The 24,241-nt window shown below is 34.4% G+C and overlaps 3 protein-coding genes across 33 annotated transcripts; 2 read left to right on the top strand and 1 right to left on the bottom strand.

Annotated features, from left to right (window-relative positions):
* The first annotated feature begins 1,443 nt into the window (after positions 1 to 1,443).
* Positions 1,444 to 5,060, top strand: LOC103419325 (phosphatidylinositol:ceramide inositolphosphotransferase 3). Of its 2 annotated transcripts, XM_008357447.4 has the most exons (11): positions 1,444 to 1,922; positions 2,030 to 2,119; positions 2,661 to 2,747; positions 2,836 to 2,904; positions 3,103 to 3,183; positions 3,683 to 3,754; positions 3,866 to 3,926; positions 4,022 to 4,124; positions 4,252 to 4,347; positions 4,431 to 4,477; positions 4,720 to 5,060. In XM_008357447.4, exons 1-11 carry the CDS (start codon positions 1,890 to 1,892, stop codon positions 4,839 to 4,841), a joined length of 861 nt encoding a protein of 286 aa, XP_008355669.2. In that variant the 5' UTR covers positions 1,444 to 1,889; the 3' UTR covers positions 4,842 to 5,060. The 2 variants fall into 2 exon arrangements, with proteins under 2 accessions (XP_008355669.2, XP_028955523.1); XM_029099690.2 differs by lacking the exon at positions 2,836 to 2,904 and having other exon boundaries at positions 1,516 to 1,922.
* A 7,219-nt stretch (positions 5,061 to 12,279) lies between these two features.
* Positions 12,280 to 16,646, top strand: LOC103419303 (serine/threonine-protein kinase BSK5-like). 4 transcript variants are annotated; one of them, XM_008357436.4, is made up of 10 exons: positions 12,280 to 12,883; positions 12,996 to 13,213; positions 13,312 to 13,447; positions 13,641 to 13,774; positions 13,850 to 13,955; positions 14,699 to 14,784; positions 15,075 to 15,263; positions 15,380 to 15,541; positions 15,710 to 15,823; positions 16,214 to 16,646. In XM_008357436.4, exons 1-10 carry the CDS (start codon positions 12,802 to 12,804, stop codon positions 16,454 to 16,456), a joined length of 1,470 nt encoding a protein of 489 aa, XP_008355658.3. In that variant the 5' UTR covers positions 12,280 to 12,801; the 3' UTR covers positions 16,457 to 16,646. The 4 variants fall into 4 exon arrangements, with proteins under 4 accessions (XP_008355658.3, XP_008355642.3, XP_008355649.3 ...); XM_008357420.4 differs by having other exon boundaries at positions 12,331 to 12,883; positions 12,990 to 13,213; XM_008357427.4 differs by having other exon boundaries at positions 12,561 to 12,883; positions 15,377 to 15,541.
* A 2,073-nt stretch (positions 16,647 to 18,719) lies between these two features.
* LOC103419288 (lysine-specific demethylase JMJ28-like) lies at positions 18,720 to 23,083 on the bottom strand. Of its 27 annotated transcripts, XR_011578747.1 has the most exons (11): positions 22,945 to 23,083; positions 22,769 to 22,830; positions 22,569 to 22,694; positions 22,321 to 22,482; positions 22,078 to 22,215; positions 21,101 to 21,171; positions 20,398 to 20,516; positions 20,122 to 20,178; positions 19,905 to 19,968; positions 19,582 to 19,636; positions 18,720 to 18,899 (listed from the first exon to the last, which is right to left on the bottom strand). XR_011578747.1 is itself a non-coding variant. In XM_070818224.1 (10 exons), exons 4-10 carry the CDS (start codon positions 22,411 to 22,413, stop codon positions 18,846 to 18,848), a joined length of 561 nt encoding a protein of 186 aa, XP_070674325.1. In that variant the 5' UTR covers positions 22,414 to 22,482; positions 22,569 to 22,694; positions 22,769 to 22,830; positions 22,945 to 23,083; the 3' UTR covers positions 18,720 to 18,845. The 27 variants fall into 27 exon arrangements, 14 of the variants coding, with proteins under 14 accessions (XP_070674325.1, XP_070674336.1, XP_070674332.1 ...); XR_011578750.1 differs by having other exon boundaries at positions 20,398 to 20,480; positions 22,050 to 22,215; positions 22,569 to 22,830; XR_011578749.1 differs by having other exon boundaries at positions 20,398 to 20,480; positions 22,569 to 22,830.
* Between the last annotated feature and the right edge of the window lie 1,158 nt (positions 23,084 to 24,241).

Below are 24,241 nucleotides of genomic sequence, written 5' to 3'. Positions count from 1 at the left end.
AACGTAGTAGATACAAAGTCACTATGTATCTTATATAATTGCAAGGCAATGATCTAGGGGCCCTGCAAAAAATCTTGGCTGTGAAGCAACGGCAATACAAAAGTATGTACGACATGCATTTACAAACTGGCTTTCTTTGCTAACGGGTGGATATGCGCTAAATAGTTGAAAGGGAATTTAACGGGTGGAAATGCACTCAATAGCAGTCAAAAGGGAATTTAACAGGTGGATATGCACTGTTGTATCAAACTGGCTTTCTTTGCTGCACGGATAAGAAAGGAAATCTGGTTTGGCTTCTTTTTGAATGCAGTACAAACTTAGGCACAATACTTGGCTACTCATAGATGAGTAGAAACTCCTACTCAAAATTTCTCAAAATTGTTCATTGTCAATTTATAGAACTTCATTTTTATAATCAGAACCGTTCATATTATAAATCACCCTATAATGATCGACTCTGCAAAAAATCAATTAAAACTAAGGTCATTTAGTCATCAAACTGTTTAAAAACAAATGAATTGTATTGGTAAAAACATTACGAACCGTCGATGTATTTGCTACAATAGATTGACTAAACGACCTTATTTTTAATTTATCTTTTGCAGAGATGATCTTTACAGTGTGATTCATAGTATGAACAATTCTGATCATAAGTACAAAGCTTTGTGATTAAAACTCTAAGAGTTTTAAGTATGAGTTCCAACTCATTTTTTAGTAACCAAGTATTGTTCCAAACTTAGAGAAAAGCCAAAAGCGAAAATGAGGACGGGAGACTAAGAAAGGTGGATTAGTGTCTAATTTTATAATTTGACTTCTATTTTTTCAATTTACAAGCAATATTAAAAAGGAGAAAAACAAATTCGAAATCTCAAATGAAGAAAAAAATACGCTTGATTGATTGAACTATATTTTCTATAATGTTATATTAGAGTTCAACATAACACTACCACTTCTTTACCGAGAAAAATCGAATCACTTCAAGCACCAACACTATTACTTTAAGCATCGATATTACCCCTTTTTAAAAGTGTTTGTGTGTAATTAACTACTTGCACACAATCAAAGCATTGTGATGGCCAAAATAGAATTTCAAGGGTTAGTGATATTCATATTTCAATGTGGAAGATGTTATTAGTTCGAATCTTTCATCTTGTTGATTAATACATCACTTAGTATGATAGGTTTAGGTGTAGATCGACAATTTACATTATTTAACTAATCTAACTCACATCTGTAATAACATGATTTAAAGTGGACAATTCATTTACTCACGGAGTGCATTTTTGCTCCGTTAAGTGAGAGTAATGCTTACCCCATTGATACTGTTAGAATAGTTTAAATTTCGAAATTCATGTTTTAAATTAATCAAATCAAACTAATCTAATGAGGAGGGTTGAGCAAAGATATATATTCTTATGCGTCATACAAATTGCTAACCGTACTCTGATATTTAACCAAAAAAAAAAAAAATTTAATTGTGTACTTCTCATAAAAGTTTTTTTTTTCTTTTTAAATATAGAAAATTTTTGGAGTTCCATATCAAGTTGTTTTTCCAATAAATAAATTTATAATTACTTCTAATTATCTGTTTAATTATCCTCTCACTCTCCCCCAACCACTCCAAAACCTTCTTCTCAACTGCCACCGCCGAGACTGAGGAGACCGAGACACAAAATACTCGGAGAGAATTTTATCTCGATTTTTGAATTAGTCAAAATCCCAATCCCCAAATTTTCAAATTTTCAAAATTCAATCCAATTTTCTGAAATGAACCTCTTCTTTTGAATTTATTGTTATCGCGTCGGACGATTCGAATTCTAATTTATAGCGGTTAATTTGGAGTTGTTAATGCTGATTCATGACGAGCTCTAACCTCACATCCTCCCAAAATGCCGTTTATCTTTGCTCGCGAGGCTCCTAAGGTTGCTGCAGTTTACAATCATGGCCGCCACTGTTCTTGCACGTCAAATTTTCAATTTTTATTTGTAATTTCAGTGTTAATTGATGAATTGATGCTTGGGTTGTGCAGCTATGGAGGAAAGTATGCGCAGAGACGTCAACTGAGCTTTCGCTTCTCGCCGGAAATTGGAAGTTTGTTCTTGCTGGTCTCATTTTTCAGGTTTTCTTTCTGTTTCAATTTTCATTCATTTTGTACATGAGGTGTTCGTTTTTTGTAGCATCTTGTTTGTATAGATGTTCATGTACCTTGTGAACTTACGATTTTAGTACGCGATTATAATCGAATCATAGGAAAATACATGATCATAGTAATGGTGTTTACGATGGTTTTGTGAACTAGTTGTAGTAGTTATGGTTCGAATTTAGTGTTTAAATTTGAATCCCACAGGAGTGGACTTTGAGGTTCTCTTCAATCCATAATTAATGATTCGGAACTGGGGATGGATTGAATGGTGTCGATTTAGTTCATATTATTTGTTCCGCTAAAGTGTGTAACCTGCGGAAGAATTGTAGCTGTTTCGGTGATATGAAGTTGAGACCCTTATGTGTTGGACAGTAGATTTTGCTTTGGCCGAAATTATTCTCCCTATTCAGTGGAGTTTTCTTACACTGGGTCAGGTCTTTGTGTTATTTGCTAAGATATCTTATGAGAATTGGTGCTTGTTCAGAAGTTTATCTAGTAGTTCTGGTTGTGTTAACAGTATCTCCATGGGGTAGCCGCTCATGGAGTCCATTATTTACATCAGCCAGGACCAACGCTTCAGGATGCTGGGTTCTTTCTGCTCCCGGTGGGTATACTTTAGCAATTTATTGGGAGGGTTTGATGTTTAATGGGACATCTGTCTTATCATTCTTTACTGCATGGTGTTATCTTAGGAACTTGGTCAAGCAAAAAATTATCTGAGTGAGACTTTCTTCGCTGTCATCTTCTTTTCCTTTATCTTGGTAAGCTTTCTGGCTGCTAATATTAGAATTTAATTTGGATTTATCCTGGACTTGTCACTCTTGTTTTTGAAATGCTAGTTGTTGAGGCAGCTGTCTATTTCTTTAACTTTGCTCCTTATTGCCTGTAGAAGTTTGATAGTATCTTAATCCGTAGTTTTTAGTTGTTGATTGCGCTAATACTGTGTCTACTCTGTGCAGTGGACATTTCACCCTTTTGTTTTCCAGTTGAAAAAGATATATACAGTTCTGATATGGTGCAGAGTATTTGTGTATTTAGCCGTAAGTACAGCTGTATTTTTCAATGATTTTTTTTTTCTTTCTCTTTTTGTACGCTGGTATATCTGCATGTCCTATAACATCATCCATATTGATCTTTCTTCTGGAAGTCATTCATCATGGCTACATATGTCCTTGTTTTAGGTGGAAGCTTTTAAGTGTTTCCTATCTTCTAATAAGCATTAAACATTCATGTCTATGTCAATTTGGTGAATATTCTATGGTTACTGCACGGATTAAAGGCTCCAAATCTGCTCATGATTCCCATATTATGTGACCTGCTTATATGATACTAATCCTTGAGCTTGGTGCATTTTCTGAAGCACCTGACTGGGAATCGCACTCAGGAAACTCTTCAATTTATGAATAAAGAATGCACGACCTCTGTGAATTTTTTTAATTTCCATTATTGGATCAATGGACTTAACAGTATCTTATGTTGTCCTGCTATATTTTCTGCCAGTATTTTACTATCTTTGCCTATATTTTGCATTTTGACTAGGTGTGTCAAATGCTCCGGATCATCACCTTCTACTCTACTCTACTTCCTGGTCCAAGCTACCATTGTCGTGAGGTAAATTTATAGAAGACTGCAAGTTGTGGCTATTAGCTGGATGTAATCTTGAATCATTAAATTGTTGTAATTAAACGATGTTTTACAATCAGGTACAACTGTCTCTTTCAGGGCTCTAATCTTGCCAGGCTCCCCCCTCCAGAGAGTGCACTTGAAGTGCTCTTAATCAACTGTGGGTTTGAGTTATTCATCTTTTAGGTTTAATTCTTCAGTAACTCCATTAAGTGTAATGGCCTTCATGCTAATATGATGTACATGAATGTGCAGTTCCCCAAGGCATTGTGTATGGTTGTGGTGATTTGATTTTTTCATCGCACATGATTTTTACCTTAGTATTTGTGCGCACATATCAGAAATATGGAACAAGGAGGTAACTAATCTATATTGATAGGAGGATCGTATATACTTTCTTTTGTCATTGTTGGAGTGTGGGTGCGTGTTCTATGGACAAACTGATATTCTTAATTTGTTGACACTACTGTTGCTTATCATTACAGGTGCTTTAAGCAGCTTGCTTGGTCAGTTGCTGTGGTTCAGAGCCTCCTGATTCTAACTTCTCGCAAACATTACACAGTGGATGTTGTTGTTGCCTGGTAACATGGATTCTGTTTTGCTGTTTCTACTTGAATATCTTATAATATACTGGTCTGAGTATAAGTCTTTTTTTGCCCTGCAGGTATACCGTGAATTTGGTAGTGTTCTTTATAGACCAAAAATTGCCAGGTTAGCAAAATGCAATTCCTATAATCTTATCTCCTCTTAAAACTGGGCGAAAGTTTGTTCTTGATTCCATCTTTCAGTTACATCATTATGTTGTCTATAGTTGAATCAGTTTTGTATAGTTGTTGACCGAAAGAAAAAGATATTTTTTCTGGTATATTTAGAACAAAGCAGAACTCTTAGTACACAACTCTTTAGAATACCCAAAGCTGTGTATCTGCTGACTCAATTCTAATCCTCCGCAGAACTGCCTGATCGATCTACATCTCAACCACTGCTACCAATGAGCACCAGAGAGAAGGATAGCAAGAACAGAGAAGAGCTTGACAAATTCCTTAACGGAAATTCTGCCAACATTACCACTTGAATCTGGAAAATCAGTAAATATTTCTTATAGTCCCGTTCTGTTTGACATTTCCTTGAAACATAGTATGATAGATAGATCAAAAAGTTTCGAGATAGGAAAATAGTTAGTATATGGTACATACATGAGCAGCACGATGCAATCTCCGTCTGTTTAGCGAGGCGGGTAAACCTGATCTGTATGATTGCTGGAAATGGAAATGGAATGTTTTAGGTTTTCACATGCTTATCAGTTTCACTATTTTCACTTTCTATCATCATCATCGTCATTGTAGAAATTAGAAAAGCGGTGACTGATTTTGGATGAAATCCAAGTCATTGTCTTGGAGCACCAGGTTGTCATGTTTAAAGATTGTTTGAAATTTGGTCCACAAGACACCGAAACAGGTTGCGTGGGTGAAGAATGGGAGAGATGGAGAGACCAACGCACCTAGGACAACATGGCTTAGTGTTCTCTAAGGTAAATGAACAAGAGGTTAGGAAATTAGGGCTGGCATGACCCAAATATGCAATTTGATAATGCTTCTTGTCTGATGGGCCCACCAAGGAACACCACCACTTCCCCTTGAAGTGCTTTTCTTTTGTCAGATGCCAAATCGTGTGATTTTAGTCCTTGTTTGTAGATTCAGTTGTCGGACGTTAACTCCGTACTCTACTAATTGTCCTATTCAAGGACAACTTAATTTTCTTATTTTTTTGGCATAATTAGCTCGAGAGTGAGTGATGTATGCGAGTGTAAATACTAGATTGGACTTTCTAAGTGTAAAAACACCCCACGTGTTAGTGCCGGATTCAGGATTCGAATCGTGAGGTCTCAGTGTTAAAGGTTCAAGTTTTATAAATAGAAGGAGAGAGTGAACGCAGAAAAAAAAACACAAATTCAGTTTATTCACTGAGGCATTGCTACGAGCACTTGGCGGGCTTGTTGTCGTTAGTCAAACCATGTTGCATGTATGTCAACATATTTCAAAATAAGCAATTTGATAAATGATATCAAGAGAATTTGTTGAGTGTTATCAACGCAATCTATCGAGATATGTCTAGCAGACATTATCTCAAATATTTGGTGGGCACAAAAATTATCCTTATCAAACATTTGGAAGGTTCTCAAAACACATTCACATGTATATTTTTCGACTCCGAGTGATTTTGAGACCACCTTGGCTAAATGTAAATCCGTCCTTACACGTATCTCACGTGTTACTATTGGTGAAAAATTGGTTGCGGAATTAAGCTACTGTCCTTAAACTGCAGCAACTAATCAACCATATGGTTTAAATCACTACGATTGGGATTTACATGGAACCATGGAAGAAAATATCCAAAATATCGGCGAAATATCGCCGATATTTTCGTTTTTTTGGGTTAACGATATTTTAATGAGTATCCAATGAGTTTTCGTCAATATCGATATTTTGTTCAAAAATTCCTGAAAATTTTGAAAAGTCACAATTTTGAACACAGAGGGGTTCGAACCCTCCCACATTAACTCCTTAGCGCCTTAACCACCATACCACTTATGTTGTTGTGATAATATGCTACAATATTTATATATATGCTTTTGTTTTGAATTCTTTTTACAAGAAACAAATTTGCACATTTTCCAAATTTTTTGTGGTATTATATTTTAAATTGTGTCAATTAATTACTTAGTCAATGGCATGTGGTTTTTAATTTTTCTATTTTTTATTTGGTCACTTACATGGTAGGGCTGGAAAAAATTCCGAAAAATTCCAAACCAAACCGAAAAAGTCCCAAACCCAAACCGAAAAATCCCAAACCAAAACCATCCTGAAGTTCGAGAATCCCATCCCGAAAAATACCAAAATTTTCGATATGGGATTGGTTTCCAAATCCCATTTGTTTGGTAATCCCGAAAAATACCGAAGTATTCGATTTCTTATTGACTTTTGGGTTTTGGTTCTTGAAAACCATTGCCATGGTTGCTAACTACTCTTCAAAATACACTCACTCTACACATAGAGATGATGAAGATAGTGAAAATTTTGAACCTCATAGGAACTCTATGTGGTACTAAGTCACTCATGTATCTTACCATGCAATGTATAAAGTGTAAAATATTGTACTAATTCATTATATATAAATGATTATGGTGTGTTTAGACTTCTTTCATTAATTTCTACATATTTTCTACACTCACAATGTTTGTCAGCTCGCTATATAATCAACTTGATAATGTTAAATCCATCATGCAATGCATTTCCTTCCAATTTTTTGTGATAAACTAATAGATAATTGACTAAATAAACATCCTGCAAAGTTTCAATAAAAATTTCCAAGTTTTTCTTACAATTTCCGTGGTTTCCATGTAATTTTTATCGATATCGATATTATCCCGATATTTCCATTGATATTTCCGTGTTTTCGGACTACCGATATTTCCGATATTACCGATATTTTCTTCCTTGCATGGAACAAATGGAAGTTCGGTACAACTGTAGGGACTAACCTATACTTTGGAATTTCCAATTTTTTACACATTGCTTGACAGTTAAGGAATTCTTCATCTTTACTAATCACAAGCCGACGCATAAATATCAATAACTAAATAAAGTTTACCATGAAAACTAAAGAACAAATAAAATATTATGTGCACAGATCCCCAAGTTACCGAGCCAAGTATCTTAATTTCATTCTCTTTTCATAATTTCCTAAGTTGTTGAAACATGAAGACATCACTCGTCACATCATTCATCACATCACTCGCCTCTCATGCTTTTACGGGACTGTTTATTTTGACATTGGCATGGCATATCACCGAAGTGAGCACATCAGACAATTCGTCTAATCCGAATGTCGGAGACAAGAATTTCTCCTAATTTTTTAACAAAATTGGGAAATAAACAGTGTAAGAAAATTGACATCCATGGAATTCAAATTTCTTTAGTATAACTTTATTCTCTCGACAAAAGAACCGAGGAAAGATACCAATCATTTTGTGCTAGCATGGGTGATGATGTGGAAAACTTTTACATGGTTCCAGCACAGCTCCAATAGAATTTAGCCACCCCGCAGCTAGCATCGGTCTCATATAGTTCTGTTAAGAGTCTGATACAGTGCGACAACATTATGCAAAATAAACTTCAGTGACGCTGATGCCGGATTTTATAACCAATATTGATTGTTTGTCGTTCAATTGAGCTCTGTAAGTCGTTAAACTAAGATGCACTTGGTTTCGCATTCATATTCCTTGGCAATTAACAAAGAACAAGCAACGATAATCAAGTCTGATCAATCATTTACATTCTAATAACGTCATTTGTACACTCGATATAATTTACTCATTCATTGAATTGCTAGAAAAGAAATGGATGGTGACTTTTTATAAGTGTGTGAATAACAACTCACGTAATTTTTTGCTTTGGACTAAAAAATCAATATATATTGAAAATTTTGAATTTTTGGCTACATAATTCTTAGGATTTCGTTTTTTTTTTCCAAAAAAAAAAAAAGGATCAGTTGGTGGTTTCGTCACGGCAATTGCCCTTCTGGGAATTAGAAAGACTCAAAAAGACATTTCAACCTCCCATAGTCACTTATCGTATGATTCACAGACAACGGTAAGATCTTAGTTAAGGATATATGATTGACCTCGCCTACCAAATTAGAAAAAAGATATAAATAGTGAAGTGGATGAGTGAATTGGTGTGGTCGTTGGTCAGGATAGCTTTTGTTCAATATGTTATTAAGCATGTGGTCCATAAGGTAACATGGTCTTGCATCTAAATATGGGACTTAATATAATTAAGGCACATTTCATAAGAGCAAAAAGAGCTCATCTTTCTCCTCATGCTTTCCAAATGCTGAGCTCATCGTGAAATTTTGGAGCATGTGAATATATTATCGTCACGTGTTGTTACCAATTTACTCATTATGATAATAATTATTGACTATATAATTAATATTTCATAAATGGGGATAGATTCATGGCACTATCTTTTTTATACTATTTTTTACACGTTTTTATAAGGCTTACTTTTGTAATGTATTTTAATGATCCGAATTGTCTATCTTTTAGAACATCATTCATAGATCATCTTTGCAAAAAATTAGACAAATACATAGTCATTAAGATATACATTTATAGTATACAAAATGGACAAATACAGCTCTACAAAGAAACCCTAACTCTTAAGCCCACGTCATATGGACATACATTTATAGTAAACAAAATGGACAAATACGGTTCTACAAAGAAACCCTAACTCTTAAGCCAACGTCATATGCTTTTTGATTTAGATGATTTTTGGTAGACATGAACTTTGAGGGGAGACCTAAAGATAGATGGTTCGGATGGTTAAAATACATTATGAAGCGAGCCCTACAAAAACATGTGCCAAAAATTGTGTAAAAAAAGTAGTGTTACAGTTCCGGCCCTCTGTCATAATATACAAACTCAACATCAATGAAGTATACACTATGTGATGGTGTGGCAGACAAAGTATTTTTGTATTTGTATTGAATTTGGAGCACAACAATTATATCGTTATGTGATATTACAGATTCACATATTATAATGTCAAACATATGTTTCCTAATTAAAGTATACTATTAATTATATATATATATATATATATATATATATATAATATCAATTAATATATACTCAAGTTACTACTACATAACGATGCCACTGTCACACTCAAATCTTTATCATATTGGTAGTAAATTAAAGCTGCAAACATCTATTTTATATGATAATTATGTCAATTATAAAACCTCTATTTGTGCACAAGAGGAGCTGGAAAAGTTGGTCAAGAAGATCCTGAAATTAGTTTGAATGCCTTCTTCATCATTTGAGGCATGTCTGGCTACAACACTGCATTATGCTTTTAGTTTCATCTTTTATGTGCACAAAATCATGACTAATTGTGTTGTTTATCTGCATTGCTCAACTGTCCAACTTCATAAAAACTAAATAAATTGATTGCTTTATTTAATTATTTTAAATTTTGGGTTGACATAAAAAATAGTATTTGGATCCTCATCAGTACTTTAGTGTCTATAGTTTAAGGACTAAGGAATATGGGTCCTTGGTTTGTGTAAAAGAGAAATCAGAACTCTTGTGTGACGTGGGCAAGCGAATTAGTTAATGGAGAGTCGAATTCAATTTGAATGGTCTGAATTGTCTGATCTTTGAGCTTGAATAATGGGATATGAAGCGAATCTCTATCTTAAAAAATGTACTATTGGTGGTACCAAGTCAGCTTCAAATTTGATATGATATGATTCACAGCTTGTTCTAACCATTTTAGTCTTTTTGTTTTCAAAGCTTTTATAAGATAAAACATCGTCATCCATGACAGCAACTTTACCTAAATTTAGTCTAAGGTATAATATTTGATTAAAAAAAAAAAGTTTACGTGTAATATTGAAATCTGACTTTTTTGATTATCTTTGGGATTAGGGTGTGAAATTTTATGCTTTCGGAATACAGTTACGTGTTATTATCAGTTTACGTGCCACAATATAAATGAACAATATAAATAGGAAAATTTTATTTGAACCCATACAACCTATTTCTACACCCAACTTACTCTCTACACCCATATTAATTTTAATTAAACCATCAATATCTATTTGAACCCAAATTTACTACCTAAACTACCATCTCAAACCTAATTCAGTATGTAAATTTATCTTTACATCCGTTGAGAAAATAAAAACACAAAATGAGTATTCTACAACTCATTCAAGACGTAAAGAGAACAATATATCTTACATATTTGTCTTGCGCTTAATCCTTCTTTTGCTGCATATTTCTCATTGCTTTGTTTCTTCACCAACCAACCCAAGCATTGAGGTATTCAAAATATTTTTTAATTTGCAAAAGTTTAGGTATCGTGTGGGTTTCCTTCGCACCTGGTGCTCCGGGCAAGTTTATTGTTTCGACGAGATTTTACCAAGTATAATTACCTAGTTCAATTATTGATTTCAATAATCCTTGATTTCAATTTTCTACTCGAGTGATGGCTATTTCCTCTTAACAAAAAAAGGTTTGGTTTTGACATATATTTATCGGGATACTATCACTAAAAAAGATGATTAGCCATATACATGGATCTTTGAAAAACCTAGAACATGTGGTGGCAGAGAAACAAAATACCAAGAAATACATCATCCACCTTTATTATCCTTGATTTCAAGCCTATTTGCAGGCAGTATACAACTGCTACTAAAGCCTAAACAAAAAGAATTGAAATCAAATAAAAAATTAACATAAATTGATTCGTATTTTATTTGAAAGATTTAAAACTTCAAAATTATCATCTATCCGACAAAAAGAGCTTATTTCTCTCTTTGACAACGTCTTAGGATTTTAGCCAAAATAAAATGTAAAAAAATTATTGCGTGATGATAAGGGTTTAATTATTGGAAGTGGGTTTATTGATAACATTTTGATTTTTGTATTAATTTCATCTTGTACTTAATGGTAATTAGACAATAGGGCTAAGAAGACAATTCACAATTAAGATTTAAGTTGGGTGTAAAGTGAAGTTGTTTGGGTTCAAATAAAATTTCCCATATAAATAATACATCATAATTTTAAAGGAGTAATTTTCGTGATTAAATTTTCTTAATAACAACTTAACTTGTAGATCCACAAATATATTATATTATTAAATTGTCAATTCACGTTACACATTTAATAAAAGTTTACATAAAAAAGCCTCACATGTTTTAGGGAGCAATTGTATTAGTTAATACCAAATCAAAGTTCAAAGCTTTGAATTCCACTAACGTTATCCTTTTTTGGTTGACAATTCCACTAATGTCATTTTTCATTTGTTGAATTTTTGACCTCATCCCTTTACTTCTTTCTAATAAATGACATACTTGGACTTCGCATATGAATCATACATGAAGCAAAAGTGAAAACAAATTTTTTATTTTTTTTATATATGAATAGACAAATTTAGAATATCATTTTATTGCAAGAGGGCAAACGTATAAAAGAAGTAGATGTAAATTAAGTCGGTTGATTCTCTTGCACAAAATTTAAATTTCCTTTTCTGTAAATAAATCATTCTAGAATATCATAATCTTATTGCAAGAGGGGATTGACCTCACGTTTAGGAGTTCTTTTATGCGGGAGACGGAGTGTGGGTGGCGTGAAAGAGAGTGGGGTCAAAACTAAGGTAAGGGTGGGTGCGGGCGCATGAGCATAAGTAATTTTTAAGTGTTTGTAAAAATCCGGTGGTATGGTTTTCTTACATTAGAATTTCTCTTTATTTATTTTTTTCTCTTTAACTCACTGTTCTGTGTTCAAACATTTCTTTTTGGTGTAATTTATAGTAATAATACCACTTAAATAATAAGAAATATCATCTTATCAAAATAAAAGGCAAAAGAAAGAAAAAAAAAATCAAAGCAAAAGAGGAAAAAGAGTGAAGAAAACAATGATAGACGGAGAAAAGGCGAAAGGGATAAGATTAAAAACTAAAACTAAAAGAGAAAAAAAAAGGAGGAGCGAGAAAGAAATGCAGAAAAGGAGGGAAAGATGAAGTGCTAGTGAGAGAAATAAACCCAGAAAAACGAAGACGACATTGGATCCAGAAAGTTACTCTTGGGTTTAAAAATTTTCTGTCACTTTCTCACCTTCCAAACACTTCCTATATTTAGTTTTCAAAAAAAAAAAAAAAAAAAAAAAAAAAAAAACTTCCTATATTTAAAATAAAAAGAAAGAAAAAGAAAAAAAAATGCAACCTCACTTGGTTTTTATTTGACCATCTTTCTTCTTCTCCATTCTCCATCGTTTTCCTTACCCTATCCATCATTCGTTCCGTCTCTCTCTCTCTCATCTCCGAAAACCCTTCTCAAACCCTCTCTCTAGAGTCCCCAGGAAAGTGATAGAGAGAGAAGCCTCACTTTCTAGAGAGAGAAACTCACGCACAGAGGCATTTCCAGCTTTTTTCTCTCTCTAGGATTGGATTTATCAGCAAATGGGAGCTCGTTGCTCCAAGTTTTCCCTCTGCTTCTGGCCGTCCAATACCAAATCCAATCCCAACGACTCTTCAGACGCAGGTGAGCTTTTCTTCTTCTTACTCTTTTCCTGTTTGCAAGTTTTTAACTTTTTCATTTTCCGTCACTTTCCCGAGAAAATTTCATATTTTTCTTCTTTTTGGTGAAGCTGCAGAGAATAAGAACAAAAATGAGGATTCGCTTCCTGGGTTCAACGAGTTCAGCCTGGACCAACTGAAAGCTGCCACGTCAGGATTCTCGTCGGAGAACGTGGTCTCCGAGCACGGAGAGAAAGCTCCCAATGTGGTCTACAAAGGGAAGCTCGAAGACGGCCGTTGGATCGCTGTTAAGCGCTTCAACCGATCAGCTTGGCCCGATTCGCGCCAATTTCTGGTAATTTTGGAAGTTGACTAAATTGTGCTTCTTTCTTTTTTGGTTTCTGTTTTTGGGATTCTAGGTGTGAAAATATGTGGTGGGTTTGTTGGTTGCAGGAGGAAGCTAGAGCTGTGGGGCAGCTCAGGAACGAGCGGTTGGCGAATTTGATCGGGTGTTGCTGTGAGGGTGACAACAGATTGCTTGTGGCCGAGTTCATGCCTAATGAAACTCTCTCTAAGCATCTCTTTCATTGTAAATTACCCTCTGATTTAAAATCCCTATTCGGTTTTAATCTTGATTTAGTTTTGCTAAATTTGGCTTGTTTTCGAGTTTTTGTTGTTTTTAATGCATTTGTTGAAGCAATCAAATTCAACTGTGACTTACTTGGGCTGAAATTAAGAAAAGTTCAGAGATTTATTAGATTGATTAACTTAAACTGTTGTAGGGGAAGCTCAGCCGATGAAATGGGCGATGAGGTTGCGAGTGGCTTTATATCTCGCACAAGCTTTAGACTATTGCAGCAGTAAAGGGCAGGCATTGTACCATGATCTTAATGCTTATAGAGTTCTCTTTGATCAGGTAATAGCTTTTGATCCTTTTGAAATTGTTGTAATCTTTTGTTGGCGGTTGATTACATTAGTGAGTACTTGACAGGATGGGAATCCCAGACTCTCCTGCTTTGGTCTTATGAAGAATAGCAAAGACGGCAAGAGCTATAGTACCAACCTGGCTTTCACCCCTCCAGAGTACTTGAGGACTGGTAATTGATACCATTATTGCTTTAGCCCATCCGAAACAACATTTAATGCTATAACACTTGCACTATGTTTGATAGGATGGGGAGGAGGATGAAAAATGACCTTTATCTTCCCTTGTGATTTACCCATGGTCCCCATCCATCTTCCTATTTCTGTTTCGTTCCCATGAACATAGTTTTGTCGCGTCTTCCCATGTAAATTCAGAACCTCATATTTTTTCCTAGAGTAAAAACTTGTATTGTCTGTTTTTCCAAGATCTACTTTTATGAAAAACAAATGGAAGTGAAAACAAGTGAGGATGCTATACAAATGTCAACTAATGAGCGATTGAAGTTGTTTGTAATGCATTGTCATCTTAGTGAGTTGAAATATAGCAACTAATACTGATTATTCAACAAGGGCTTCCGGAGTAGTGGCCTTTTGGACTGGCTATGACTTTACGTTATTCATGATCTCTTATTCATATTTACTTATCCCCTAAAGAAAATTTCATTGGGAGAAGGTCTTAAAACCTCCACATTAGCATGCACGATATTTGAACACGTTGTAAGGTGATAGTGTCTTTAGTTGTGCTATTATTGACTGCTAATTTTCAACCTACTAAGAATAAATGTATGAAGATGAACCTGGAAGCATGGGAAGAAACTTTTAATGCTTCTATATTTGTTGTATGCATGAGGTTTGAACACACTTCTTCAAGCGATAAAAGTCTTTAGTCAGGCTAATTCTTATCTTTATTTGGCAGGAAGAGTGATACCAGAAAGTTTAGTTTACAGCTTTGGGACCGTATTGCTTGATCTGCTCAGTGGAAAACATATTCCCCCAAGCCATGTAAGATTTCTTTTCTTTATAATAATAGAGGTGGATGATCTGATATTTTTCTTGACATCTGTGGCACTTTATGGCCTACAAAAGTGACTTGTTTAAAATTGCTCTAAGCATTTACCAAATTTCCCAAGTTAAATCTATCTGGTTGTGTTGCACTCTCAGCATTTACTGATTATGTAATTGGCTTAAAATTGTTCTAAATTATATGGTGATTACAATTTCATTGAAACCAGATTCAGATTGTCATATTAGGAAGCTTCTAGCTGAATAATTACGTATTTTCTTTGTGGAAGGCACTTGACCTGATACGTGGCAAAAACTTTTTGATGCTGATGGACTCATGCTTGGAAGGTCATTTCTCAAATGATGATGGAACTGAGCTGGTGAAGTTAGCTTCGCGATGCTTGCAGTATGAACCTCGTGAGAGGCCAAATGCCAAGTCTCTTGTGACTGCCCTCATTCCTCTTCAAAAAGAAACTGAGGTGTGCTGATGCAAAACTGATTTGATTTTCTCTGTTTTGCACAACTGGTTTGCAGTAACGCTGCAAATAGAATACCATTAAGGTATTATGTCATCTCATGTAGTGGTTTGTAGCAGGTTCCATCGTATGTTTTGTTGGGTATTCCACATGGAAATACGCTTCTGAATCAGACATCGTTGTCACCTCTAGGTGAAGCTTGCTCGAGATTGGATCTTACTGCAATACATGAAATATTGGAGAAGCTTGGATACAAGGATGATGAGGGGGTCACAAATGATGTTAGTGATCCTCAATTCTAACTTTTCTATGGTCTATTTTCTGACATATGCCAGCCATTATTATTATCTTTTCGGTCATCAATATCATGCCGCAGCAGCTGTGTATGAGCTGCTTTTTATGTTGGTTTTTGTGTAATGCACTGCCCTTACTTTGAAGTTACCTTGCAGCTTTCTTTCCAAATGTGGACAAATCAAATACAAGAGACATTGACCTCTAAAAAGCATGCAGATGCTGCATTTCGAGCGAAAGATTTTGCTGCCGCCATAGATTCATACACAGAAGTAAGGCACAAACTTATGATTACAAAATATGTTGGTCATAAGTTCTATCATCAGAATCTAGATACATATTGATCAATACCTGTGATATTAGGAAGATGTTCATTTAGTTGAAAGCTTTAGCGATATAATTTGCTTCTTTATCTAGACCAGTATTGCTTCTTTATCTAGACCAGTAAAGAAGATTACATAGAAAACCTATTAGCGGTTGGGCCTTTCTGTCTCGTAATAGAAGTCTATGACTTTCCATAAATCTTACATGATTAGAAACGATAACCCCTTTGTAAATATTAGCTGTACCAGCCGGCTACTTTTCATTTGACAGATTGAAAGTAGGACTGGATATGCTTGTCATCTTACTCATAGGCAGATCTTTGTTTCTTTTCATTGCAGTTCATTGACGGTGGAACAATGATATCCCCAACCGTGTTTGCTCGACGTTGCTTATGTTACTTGATGAATGACATGGCGCAAGAAGCTCTTGGAGATGCAATGCAAGCACTAGTAATAAACCCCGAATGGTCGACTGGATTCTATCTTCAAGCGGCTGCCCTCAAGAGCCTAGGGATGGACAACGATGCGCAGGAAACGCTAAAAGACGGATCATCCTTGGAAGCCAAAAGAGAGAAAAACTGATATTGTATAGGTGTTTTTTCCTCTTCATTTAAATTTGTATTTAGTTTTCTTTCCCAATTTGGCATTTGGTCTTGGTGTTTTTTTCTTCTTGTATTTTGATATATAGGAATCAAGTTTCTTTGTTTGTTTCATCATGTAAGATGTCCCTTTGGAACAATATGTTACATTACATGCCATTTATTATTATTTACCTTTTTGATCCCAGAAAAATTATCATATTTCAACCAAAAAAAAGAGTTCTCATTTCACATGCTTGGACTTGTGGCTCGACTGCTTGGCCCAGCCCAACATGAGAAAACCCAAACCAACCGTATTTAATTGGGTTGGGCCTCGCTCAAAGCTGTTAAGTCCGAACCTGACAAAGTCGAGCTCACTGTGGCCTGACTCAAGCCTTTAGATAACATTGTGCCAATACTCTCTAGACTTTGAGGGGTTGATTTAGACATACAAGGTTTACACTACTCCCATGTGGATCTTATTTCTCTCTAATTGCTGGGACCTTAAATCACAATCTACGGTTGCTAGACGTTGCTTGTGTCATTTGATGAGTACACAAAAAATCTTGTTGATTCGCGATGTTGGACTATTTGGCCCTTTGTGAAACTTTGACAAAAAGCAGGCACATCCTTGCAATTTAAAAAGTCACCTAAACAGAAAAGGGGTAGAAGAGGTGTTGTTCTTGTTCCCTTCTTTCTGGTACGGCTGGGCACTTGGAACCAAAAATCGAAACCGAAACATGAATTAAATCGAATTGCATCGAACGGTTTGGTTTTAAAACGGTTTCGGTTTAAAACCGGACCGTAATGTAGGAAAATGGTTTGGTTTTGGTTTTAACTTTTGAAAACCGCACCAAAACCAAACCACACCACAAATATTAAAAAAACCTTTAATTAAATATCCATATTAGATGTTATGTTTTAATTAGTTGTTTCCTTCTCAGTACTACTTCGGTCTCATTTGGCATTGGAGACAAGACATTTTTCATAATACTGGGGACAAAACATTATCATAATATTAGTTCATGTGTATGCATGTAAATCAAATTCAGATATGTATGTTTTTTATCCTCAATTGCTCTGTTTGGGTAATTATTACTTTTCTTAGACCATCTTCAAAGGAGATGTCAAATATGCTAAATAGGATTAAAAGACATTCAAATGTTTTCCAATGGATATGCCAAATATAATGTGACATGTGAATCATTTGACTCTTTACTTTCTAGCTGCCTTTTTTTACCGCAAACAAAGAATGAATCAAATATATTAAATTTAATTTTTAATGCATGGGTCCCATTAACAATCAATAGAATACAAAATAAAACTAATTTTGATTTTTTTAATATTTAATGTAACTCTAGGCCCAATAAAATAATAAAATAAATATTTGACACATCCATTGGAAAAAAAAAATATTTAGCACTTGTATTCAATTTGCTACATCAACCATCAAATAAAATTTTGACATATCATATTTGACATATCCTTTAGAGATGCTCTTAGGTGTCGATGGTGGGTCCTGTGCAAGGTACCGATCGCTTCAATATTGGTATTTTTGGATGATGAATGTGAAATGGTAATAGATATTGACAAGGATACCTTAATTTGTAAAAATTGGTTTATTCTGGTTGTAAATATAATTTTTTTTTCATTTTGCAAGCAAATGGTTTGAAATTGAACTGAAATTGTTTGAAACCGCTCTAAACCCAACCGCAAAAAATTACGGTTTTGGTTTTGGTTTCACTTAAAACCGCACCAAACCGAACTGTGCCCATCCTTATTTTCTGGAAGGGGGATGAGGATCCTCTTTGTGAGGATCCTAATTCATCTTAGCCGTTCCTCGTACATTGTGCGATTAGTTTTCGTTAGATACTGTTTGTGTTCAATTTTAAATGATTTATGACCACAGAATGATTGATGAACAATAGGATGAACTGATCCGTAGAATCCTCACAAAGAGGATCATGTTCCTGAAAGAGTACTATCATATTGCCATAGATTACAAGTCAGCACAAAATCCACGTCAGCAATTGCCTGACTTAGTTAATGTTTGACAATTAGTTGTTAAACTAGCAATTGATACCCACATGTTGCTGCGGGCTAAAAAATTGTATGAAAAACTGTGTTTAAAAAATATAAAAGATTAATATTGTTTATATTGACAGCATTAAGAAGATTTTCATATACAACAAAATTGATTGATAAGGATCACATACAAAAGATCATAGATTAGTTTTTATACGAATGGCAAAAAGATTAGATGTGTGTTTATTTAAGTAGTTTTTGTGGCTTTTAATTCAATAGTAGTACTTGTATACAAAAGATTGTGAAATACATGCAAAAAGGTATCATAAAGTATTGTTTGATTTACATTGATAACAGATGATAAAAGTTCACTGGAATGTCAAAAGTTTCCCTGTAGCATTCTTGATTGCCAAGAAAGCAGCCTAAGAAAAGAAAAAATAAATAAAAGATGTAATGAATTTAGATATGAAGAAAATTATAACATCTAAAAGGTCGTACCCAGTGCACAAGGCTCCCGCTTTACGCAGGGTCTGGGAGAGGTGAATGTCGGCTAGCCTTACCCCCATTTTATGGAGAGGCTGCTCCCAAGTCTCGAACCCGAGACCTACCGCTCATGGGCGAAGGCACTTGCCATCGCACCAAGTGCGACCTCTAAGAAAATTATAACATCTAATCCAACAAAATCTATCGTTTGACAAAAAAAAAAAAATATGAAGAAATTTATACTATAAAGGATGTAAAGTAGACATAAAATGATAACTCTAATGGTAGAATGAAAAGGATGTCCACTCTAAACCACATCTTTTTCACTAATGACATCTTACTTTTTTTAAAGAAATGCAAACAGACATTCTAGTAATATCAAGCAAGACTACAACTTTTATTCAAAGGTCAATTCTTTTTCTAATAGAAAACTATATATTACACAAATTTATTGAATTAGAATCAAACTAATGAGATTAAAGCCAAAATGATTATTAATTTGCGAAACAATAAGAAATGGGAAATGTTACTTTGCATTCTCATTATTGCAGATACCTAAGAAATTAATATAAATCAAAAGATGACAAACTTATTACTTTGCATTCTCTTTATTGCAGATACCTGATAATTCCCATTACTGGAAACTCTTATTTCGTATAAACCATATATCTGTAACCTGCAAGAAAGTAATAAGAAATTAACTAAACTATCACTCAAGAAGCAGAGTAGAAACAAATCCATTAGTTTTAAGTATCGTAACATAAAACAACCATCAACCCACAACAGGGGTAAACTACCCATCCTGGCATAACTCCAACACCGCAAGAAAGATGTTAATAAAATATTAGTTCCAATACATCATATTTGCTGCTATCATTTTTAGGATTCATGTGGTTTTCCACGAATTGTAAAGCATGTATATAAAAAGTGAGGTTTGCCAATACCTCCAGCTATTTCCAAGTGTGCCCTGGTGTATTTTTTCCTTTGAAACATGCGGTTTTTTTTTACCTGTATTATTCCCACCATCAATCAAAAAGGAAGGAAAATTGACAAAAAAAAAGCTATCTTAATACCTTTTAGGAAAATTTCAACCACAAAATAAGGACTGCATTTCGAGCCTATGAAAAGAAGAATAGCCCAAAATACATTCACGATTATTACCTGAAGCTTTCTAGCATTCTCTAAAGCTTTCTGCTTTATCAATTCCTTTTCCCTTGCCTGCGTAAATATTAAAAAGTTTAAATCAAGTTCTTCTGAAAATTAAATAATTCACATAAATATGTAAAGGAGCATCTTATTATTTTGAAAGCAGTTGAGGTGGGTTCTATACCAACTAATAACTTGAGGCATATCGAAGTTAATAAGTCTTAAGAGGGGTGAATAAAAACTAAGCAAAGAGAGAAGGTATTGAATGATCAATGATAAGAACTTGGTCACCTTGTCTGATCAATGCCAATGATCCTGAAGTGAGTGTCAAGTGCATTAAAATTTGTATAGAACAAAGCTTGAAAAGCACACGTCTGTGAATGATACGAATAATGTTAGGATTTTTTTTCCTGTTAAATGGAATAGTGATAATTTGATTTAGTAATTAGAATATCTAATACATTGTAGTAAAAAAGTTTAGAGCACATACAAAACATTTAAAATTTATTGAAATACAATGTGAATTTGGTGGACTTATAAAGAATGTAATGACTCACAGAAGTATAAACATTTTGGAATGGAAATTATCAAACAGTCAAATTTTTAAAGCTCCTGGATTAGTTTTTGAATTTATATTGTAGTTTATAATTTTTTATAACTACAATATAAATTCAAAAGTAATTATTTTTATACAGGGTCAATGAAAACTCAAAAATAAACAACAGAAAACGTTAAGTCATCCAATATTAAGATAGCTTTTTTTTTCTGTTTTGTATGTACGTTGTAGTATTGGACGACTTAATGTTTGCTATGTGACATCCTCGAATGACCAATAAATAAAATTAATACAGAAGCAAGTGCAATTAGATGCTTTAAATAAATTACTTATCAAGTCAATCTAATTAAACCTTTCACATTTTCATTAAATAACCCGAAGTCGGTACCTCAAAAATATTAATTTAGCTACAAACAAAACTACTTGAAGATTCTTAACCTGAAAGGGGCACCCAGCAGGGATAAAAACAGCTTGCCCCAAATGTTGCTCAAAGGACCATGGCTCAATTCCTGATAAAACAGGAAGAAAAACAAAAGAATAAAGTTCAGAATTTTCAAAACCTGAATGCTGAAAATAGAAAAGAATATCAAAGATTCAAGATCACAGTCACATGCACTACAAAAAGTAAATTGATGTACAATATCTCAGCAGTATAGACCAGTAAACAGTTAGAAATGCAGGTCAAGGTGTGTAAAGTAATTTGCACAACACAGGATTTACAAATGTAGTTCAAGTGTAAAAGCCAAATTCAAATAACACAGGTTTCCATTTAAGAAACATGTGACTTCTTCAATTTGAACAAAATTCAGGATAAGTGGCCAAACATTATGATTATTCAGCTAGTAAATAAATTCACCACATTTATAACTCAGGAAATGCAATCCACCACCAAAATTCTATTCATTAAATAGTGGACCCTATATCTTTTGCTAATGAATAAATATTCAAAGTATTTGGCGATAAAATAATGAACAATGGAATAGATTAATCATCAATTAATTATCAACTAAAAATAATATTCATTAAAAATGGGGTTTCTGCAACTCTAGATTTTGCAAATATTGATAAGTGCCGAAAGATGAGTGGCGGGGATATAAACAGAGGTTAATGGTCCAGCTCAGTAGATCAGCTTAGCGTTTAGTGTTTGTTAGCCTGTTAAGTATGTGTTGTGAGAGCTAAGCAGGGTGATTAGTTGTTGTTTAAGATGCTAGCTCTCTCGCTCTCTCTCTCTCTCTCTCTGTTGATTAGTTAATCCATTCATACAACTACAGAGCAATTATTATATCATTCTCTCTCTAAAATTCCTTTTCTCTTTTGTTTACTCTATATTTCTCACATATTTGAGCGTATTTAATAGCAAACATCACTCCATGTCAGTAATAATTACCAAATTTTATAAGGAATTTCAAGTGCACCTGTTGATACTCCACAACCGAGAAGGCAGGCCAAGTTTGGGAATGCTGGATTCTCACCTTCTCTGGGTGTGGATATACACAACAATCATCATGAGAAAGAGAGGAAGAAATCGGGTATTCGTTGAGAGCATTTGAGTACTGTATATTGGTACAAAATCAATTAGATACTTAGAATTAGATAAACATCTTCCAATGGTGCAAACTGCAACTTGAACGAATCCAGAATAAAATGAAAATAATTACCGAACATAGGAATAAACCAAAGTTTCTCAAGTGGCATATCCAACCTGCATACATACATTTCCAAGTAAATTCATACCTCAACCCAAACTTCATACAATATCATGAATTACGCAAAACACTCATAACCATCTCGTCCTTTGCATCTGAAACCCTGTTTTTCTCCTAATTCATAACACAATGGCAGTAATTTACACAAATTCTCCAAAAAGAAAAGAAATAAAAAAACAGAAAAAGGTATATTAATTTACCTGAAAGTTCAAATCTTTTGGGGTTTTGGGTTCAATATAAATACCAGAGAGACGAAACCCAAAAGAAAAATTACTCCCATTTTTTTCAAAATCCCAACAGCTCCGATCATTACAGAAGGCTCCAATCTGCGAAATACAGTGAAATTTTTGAAAACGCCAGTATTGGGGAAGATGAAGGAGCTCTTTAATTCAAATCTCACTCAGTCAATTGTTGGAGAAATGGATGAGTTGCGAGAGAGAGCTTGAGAGGATGGAGCAAAGACTGAGAGAATCAGGACGGGAAACGGGCCAAATTAGCATAAAATTATCGGGAAAATTAAAAAATAATGACTTGCCTGGTAAAACAAAAGGCTTTAGGAGGTCGTTGAAACCCTACCAGATTTGATGTGGGTATTGGAAGAGAGAGTCTGACTGTGATTGTTCTCAGATCAGGGAAGAAGGAAAGAGGAACCTTTGAGAGAGAGAGAGAGAGGTGGCTCGGCTTTTGCGTCCTCCTTCCCATTACGCGATGATCAACACGCGGACAACATGGATAAAATTGTCATTTCACTGTGCAACACGGAAAATTAAATTTGAGAATCAGTAGCAGTAAAGGGCATTATCGTCCTTTCACTGTTCACGAACAGTGAAAACAGTGCTAGCCTAACCAAGTTTTAGTATAGGATACTATCTACACAGCCCAAATTACTTCTCACACATCCCTTGTTAATTTATGTATATTAATTTTCTTTAATTTATCCGATCTAACGGCCGAAAATTAGAAATACATATGAAAAGTAAAATAGGTTGTGTGGATATCACATCCCTTATACCATCTCCAACCCTTGCGCTAAAAGCCAAATTTTTTAGCCCGGAAAATTTAGCTTTTAGCCCAGAAACATCTTTTCTGCCCCAACCCTTCTACCCTAAAATTTTAGCCCGGAATTATTAAAGAATGAAATTAGCCTAAATTTTTTTCTTAAATCAATTTTAAAAAAAAAAATATGTAGATTATTGTAAATTAATTTTATGAACATTTTAATCTAAAAAAATTTAAATTCCGATAAACATTTCGCATTTAGCCCGGAGGGAAAGCTGGGGGGTATTTGGCCCAGAAATAGCATTTGGCATTTAGCCTAAAATTTTAGCATGGGTTGGAGAGTGTTTGGGGGTAATTTGGCTTTTAGTCCAGGGTTGGAGATGGTCTTAGCATATAGATAATGTGTGATTAGCTCCTTTTTTTTCTTTTCGGAGTCGGAAAATGAGAGAAACTTCATAGAAAGCTGGCAAGACTTTTGCGTATTACGCGGTCTCGTGGACGCAGGAATTCAAAAGGCAAAAGAAAGTACTTAAAAATGTCGCATATTAAACTATAGGACCCGTAGCCATTTGTTCTTTCCACCAATGACAAAAAAAAAAATCAGCTTGTCAACTCAATTCAAATTTAGAAAGGATTAGGATTCTCTCCTTTTTTTTCTTTCCGTTATGTCCTTTTACATTCTCTTATTTTGTTTTTCTCTTGTTATAAAAAATTAATATAAGATATTGACGTGACTTAACTATGATCGTTCAAATAAGAGGGGAGAAAAGGGGAGGGAAAAAAAGAAATGAGAGAATCCTACTCCATTTGGAAAACGCTAGAGAGATTAAATTTTTAGACCATCTTTTATAAATTACACGAATGTAGCGGTTTA

The sequence above is a fragment of the Malus domestica genome, chromosome 03 (genome assembly GCF_042453785.1).
Source record: "Malus domestica chromosome 03, GDT2T_hap1".
NCBI classification, from domain to species: Eukaryota; Viridiplantae; Streptophyta; class Magnoliopsida; order Rosales; family Rosaceae; genus Malus; species Malus domestica.
This window is presented reverse-complemented; position numbering and strand designations above follow the sequence as displayed.

Excerpts from the sequence above, each read along its gene's own strand:
- LOC103419325 (XM_008357447.4), top strand. The coding sequence starts at position 1,890 with ATGCCGTTTATCTTTGCTCGCGAGGCTCCTAAG. Across the intron at positions 2,120-2,660 it reads TTGCTGGTCTCATTTTTCAG|TATCTCCATGGGGTAGCCGC; the intron begins GTTTTCTTTCTG and ends TTGTGTTAACAG. Across the intron at positions 4,348-4,430 it reads GTGGATGTTGTTGTTGCCTG|GTATACCGTGAATTTGGTAG; the intron begins GTAACATGGATT and ends TTTGCCCTGCAG.
- LOC103419303 (XM_008357415.4), top strand. The coding sequence starts at position 12,802 with ATGGGAGCTCGTTGCTCCAAGTTTTCCCTCTGCTTCTGGCCGTCCAAT. Across the intron at positions 15,264-15,376 it reads CTCTTCAAAAAGAAACTGAG|CAGGTTCCATCGTATGTTTT; the intron begins GTGTGCTGATGC and ends AGTGGTTTGTAG. Across the intron at positions 15,824-16,213 it reads CCATAGATTCATACACAGAA|TTCATTGACGGTGGAACAAT; the intron begins GTAAGGCACAAA and ends TTTTCATTGCAG.
- LOC103419288 (XM_070818222.1), bottom strand. The coding sequence starts at position 22,413 with ATGAAGTTTGGGTTGAGGTATGAATTTACTTGGAAATGTATGTATGCA. Across the intron at positions 22,216-22,320 it reads TTGGTTTATTCCTATGTTCG|TACTCAAATGCTCTCAACGA; the intron begins GTAATTATTTTC and ends ACCAATATACAG. Across the intron at positions 18,900-19,581 it reads CCAGTAATGGGAATTATCAG|GCTGCTTTCTTGGCAATCAA; the intron begins GTATCTGCAATA and ends TTCTTTTCTTAG.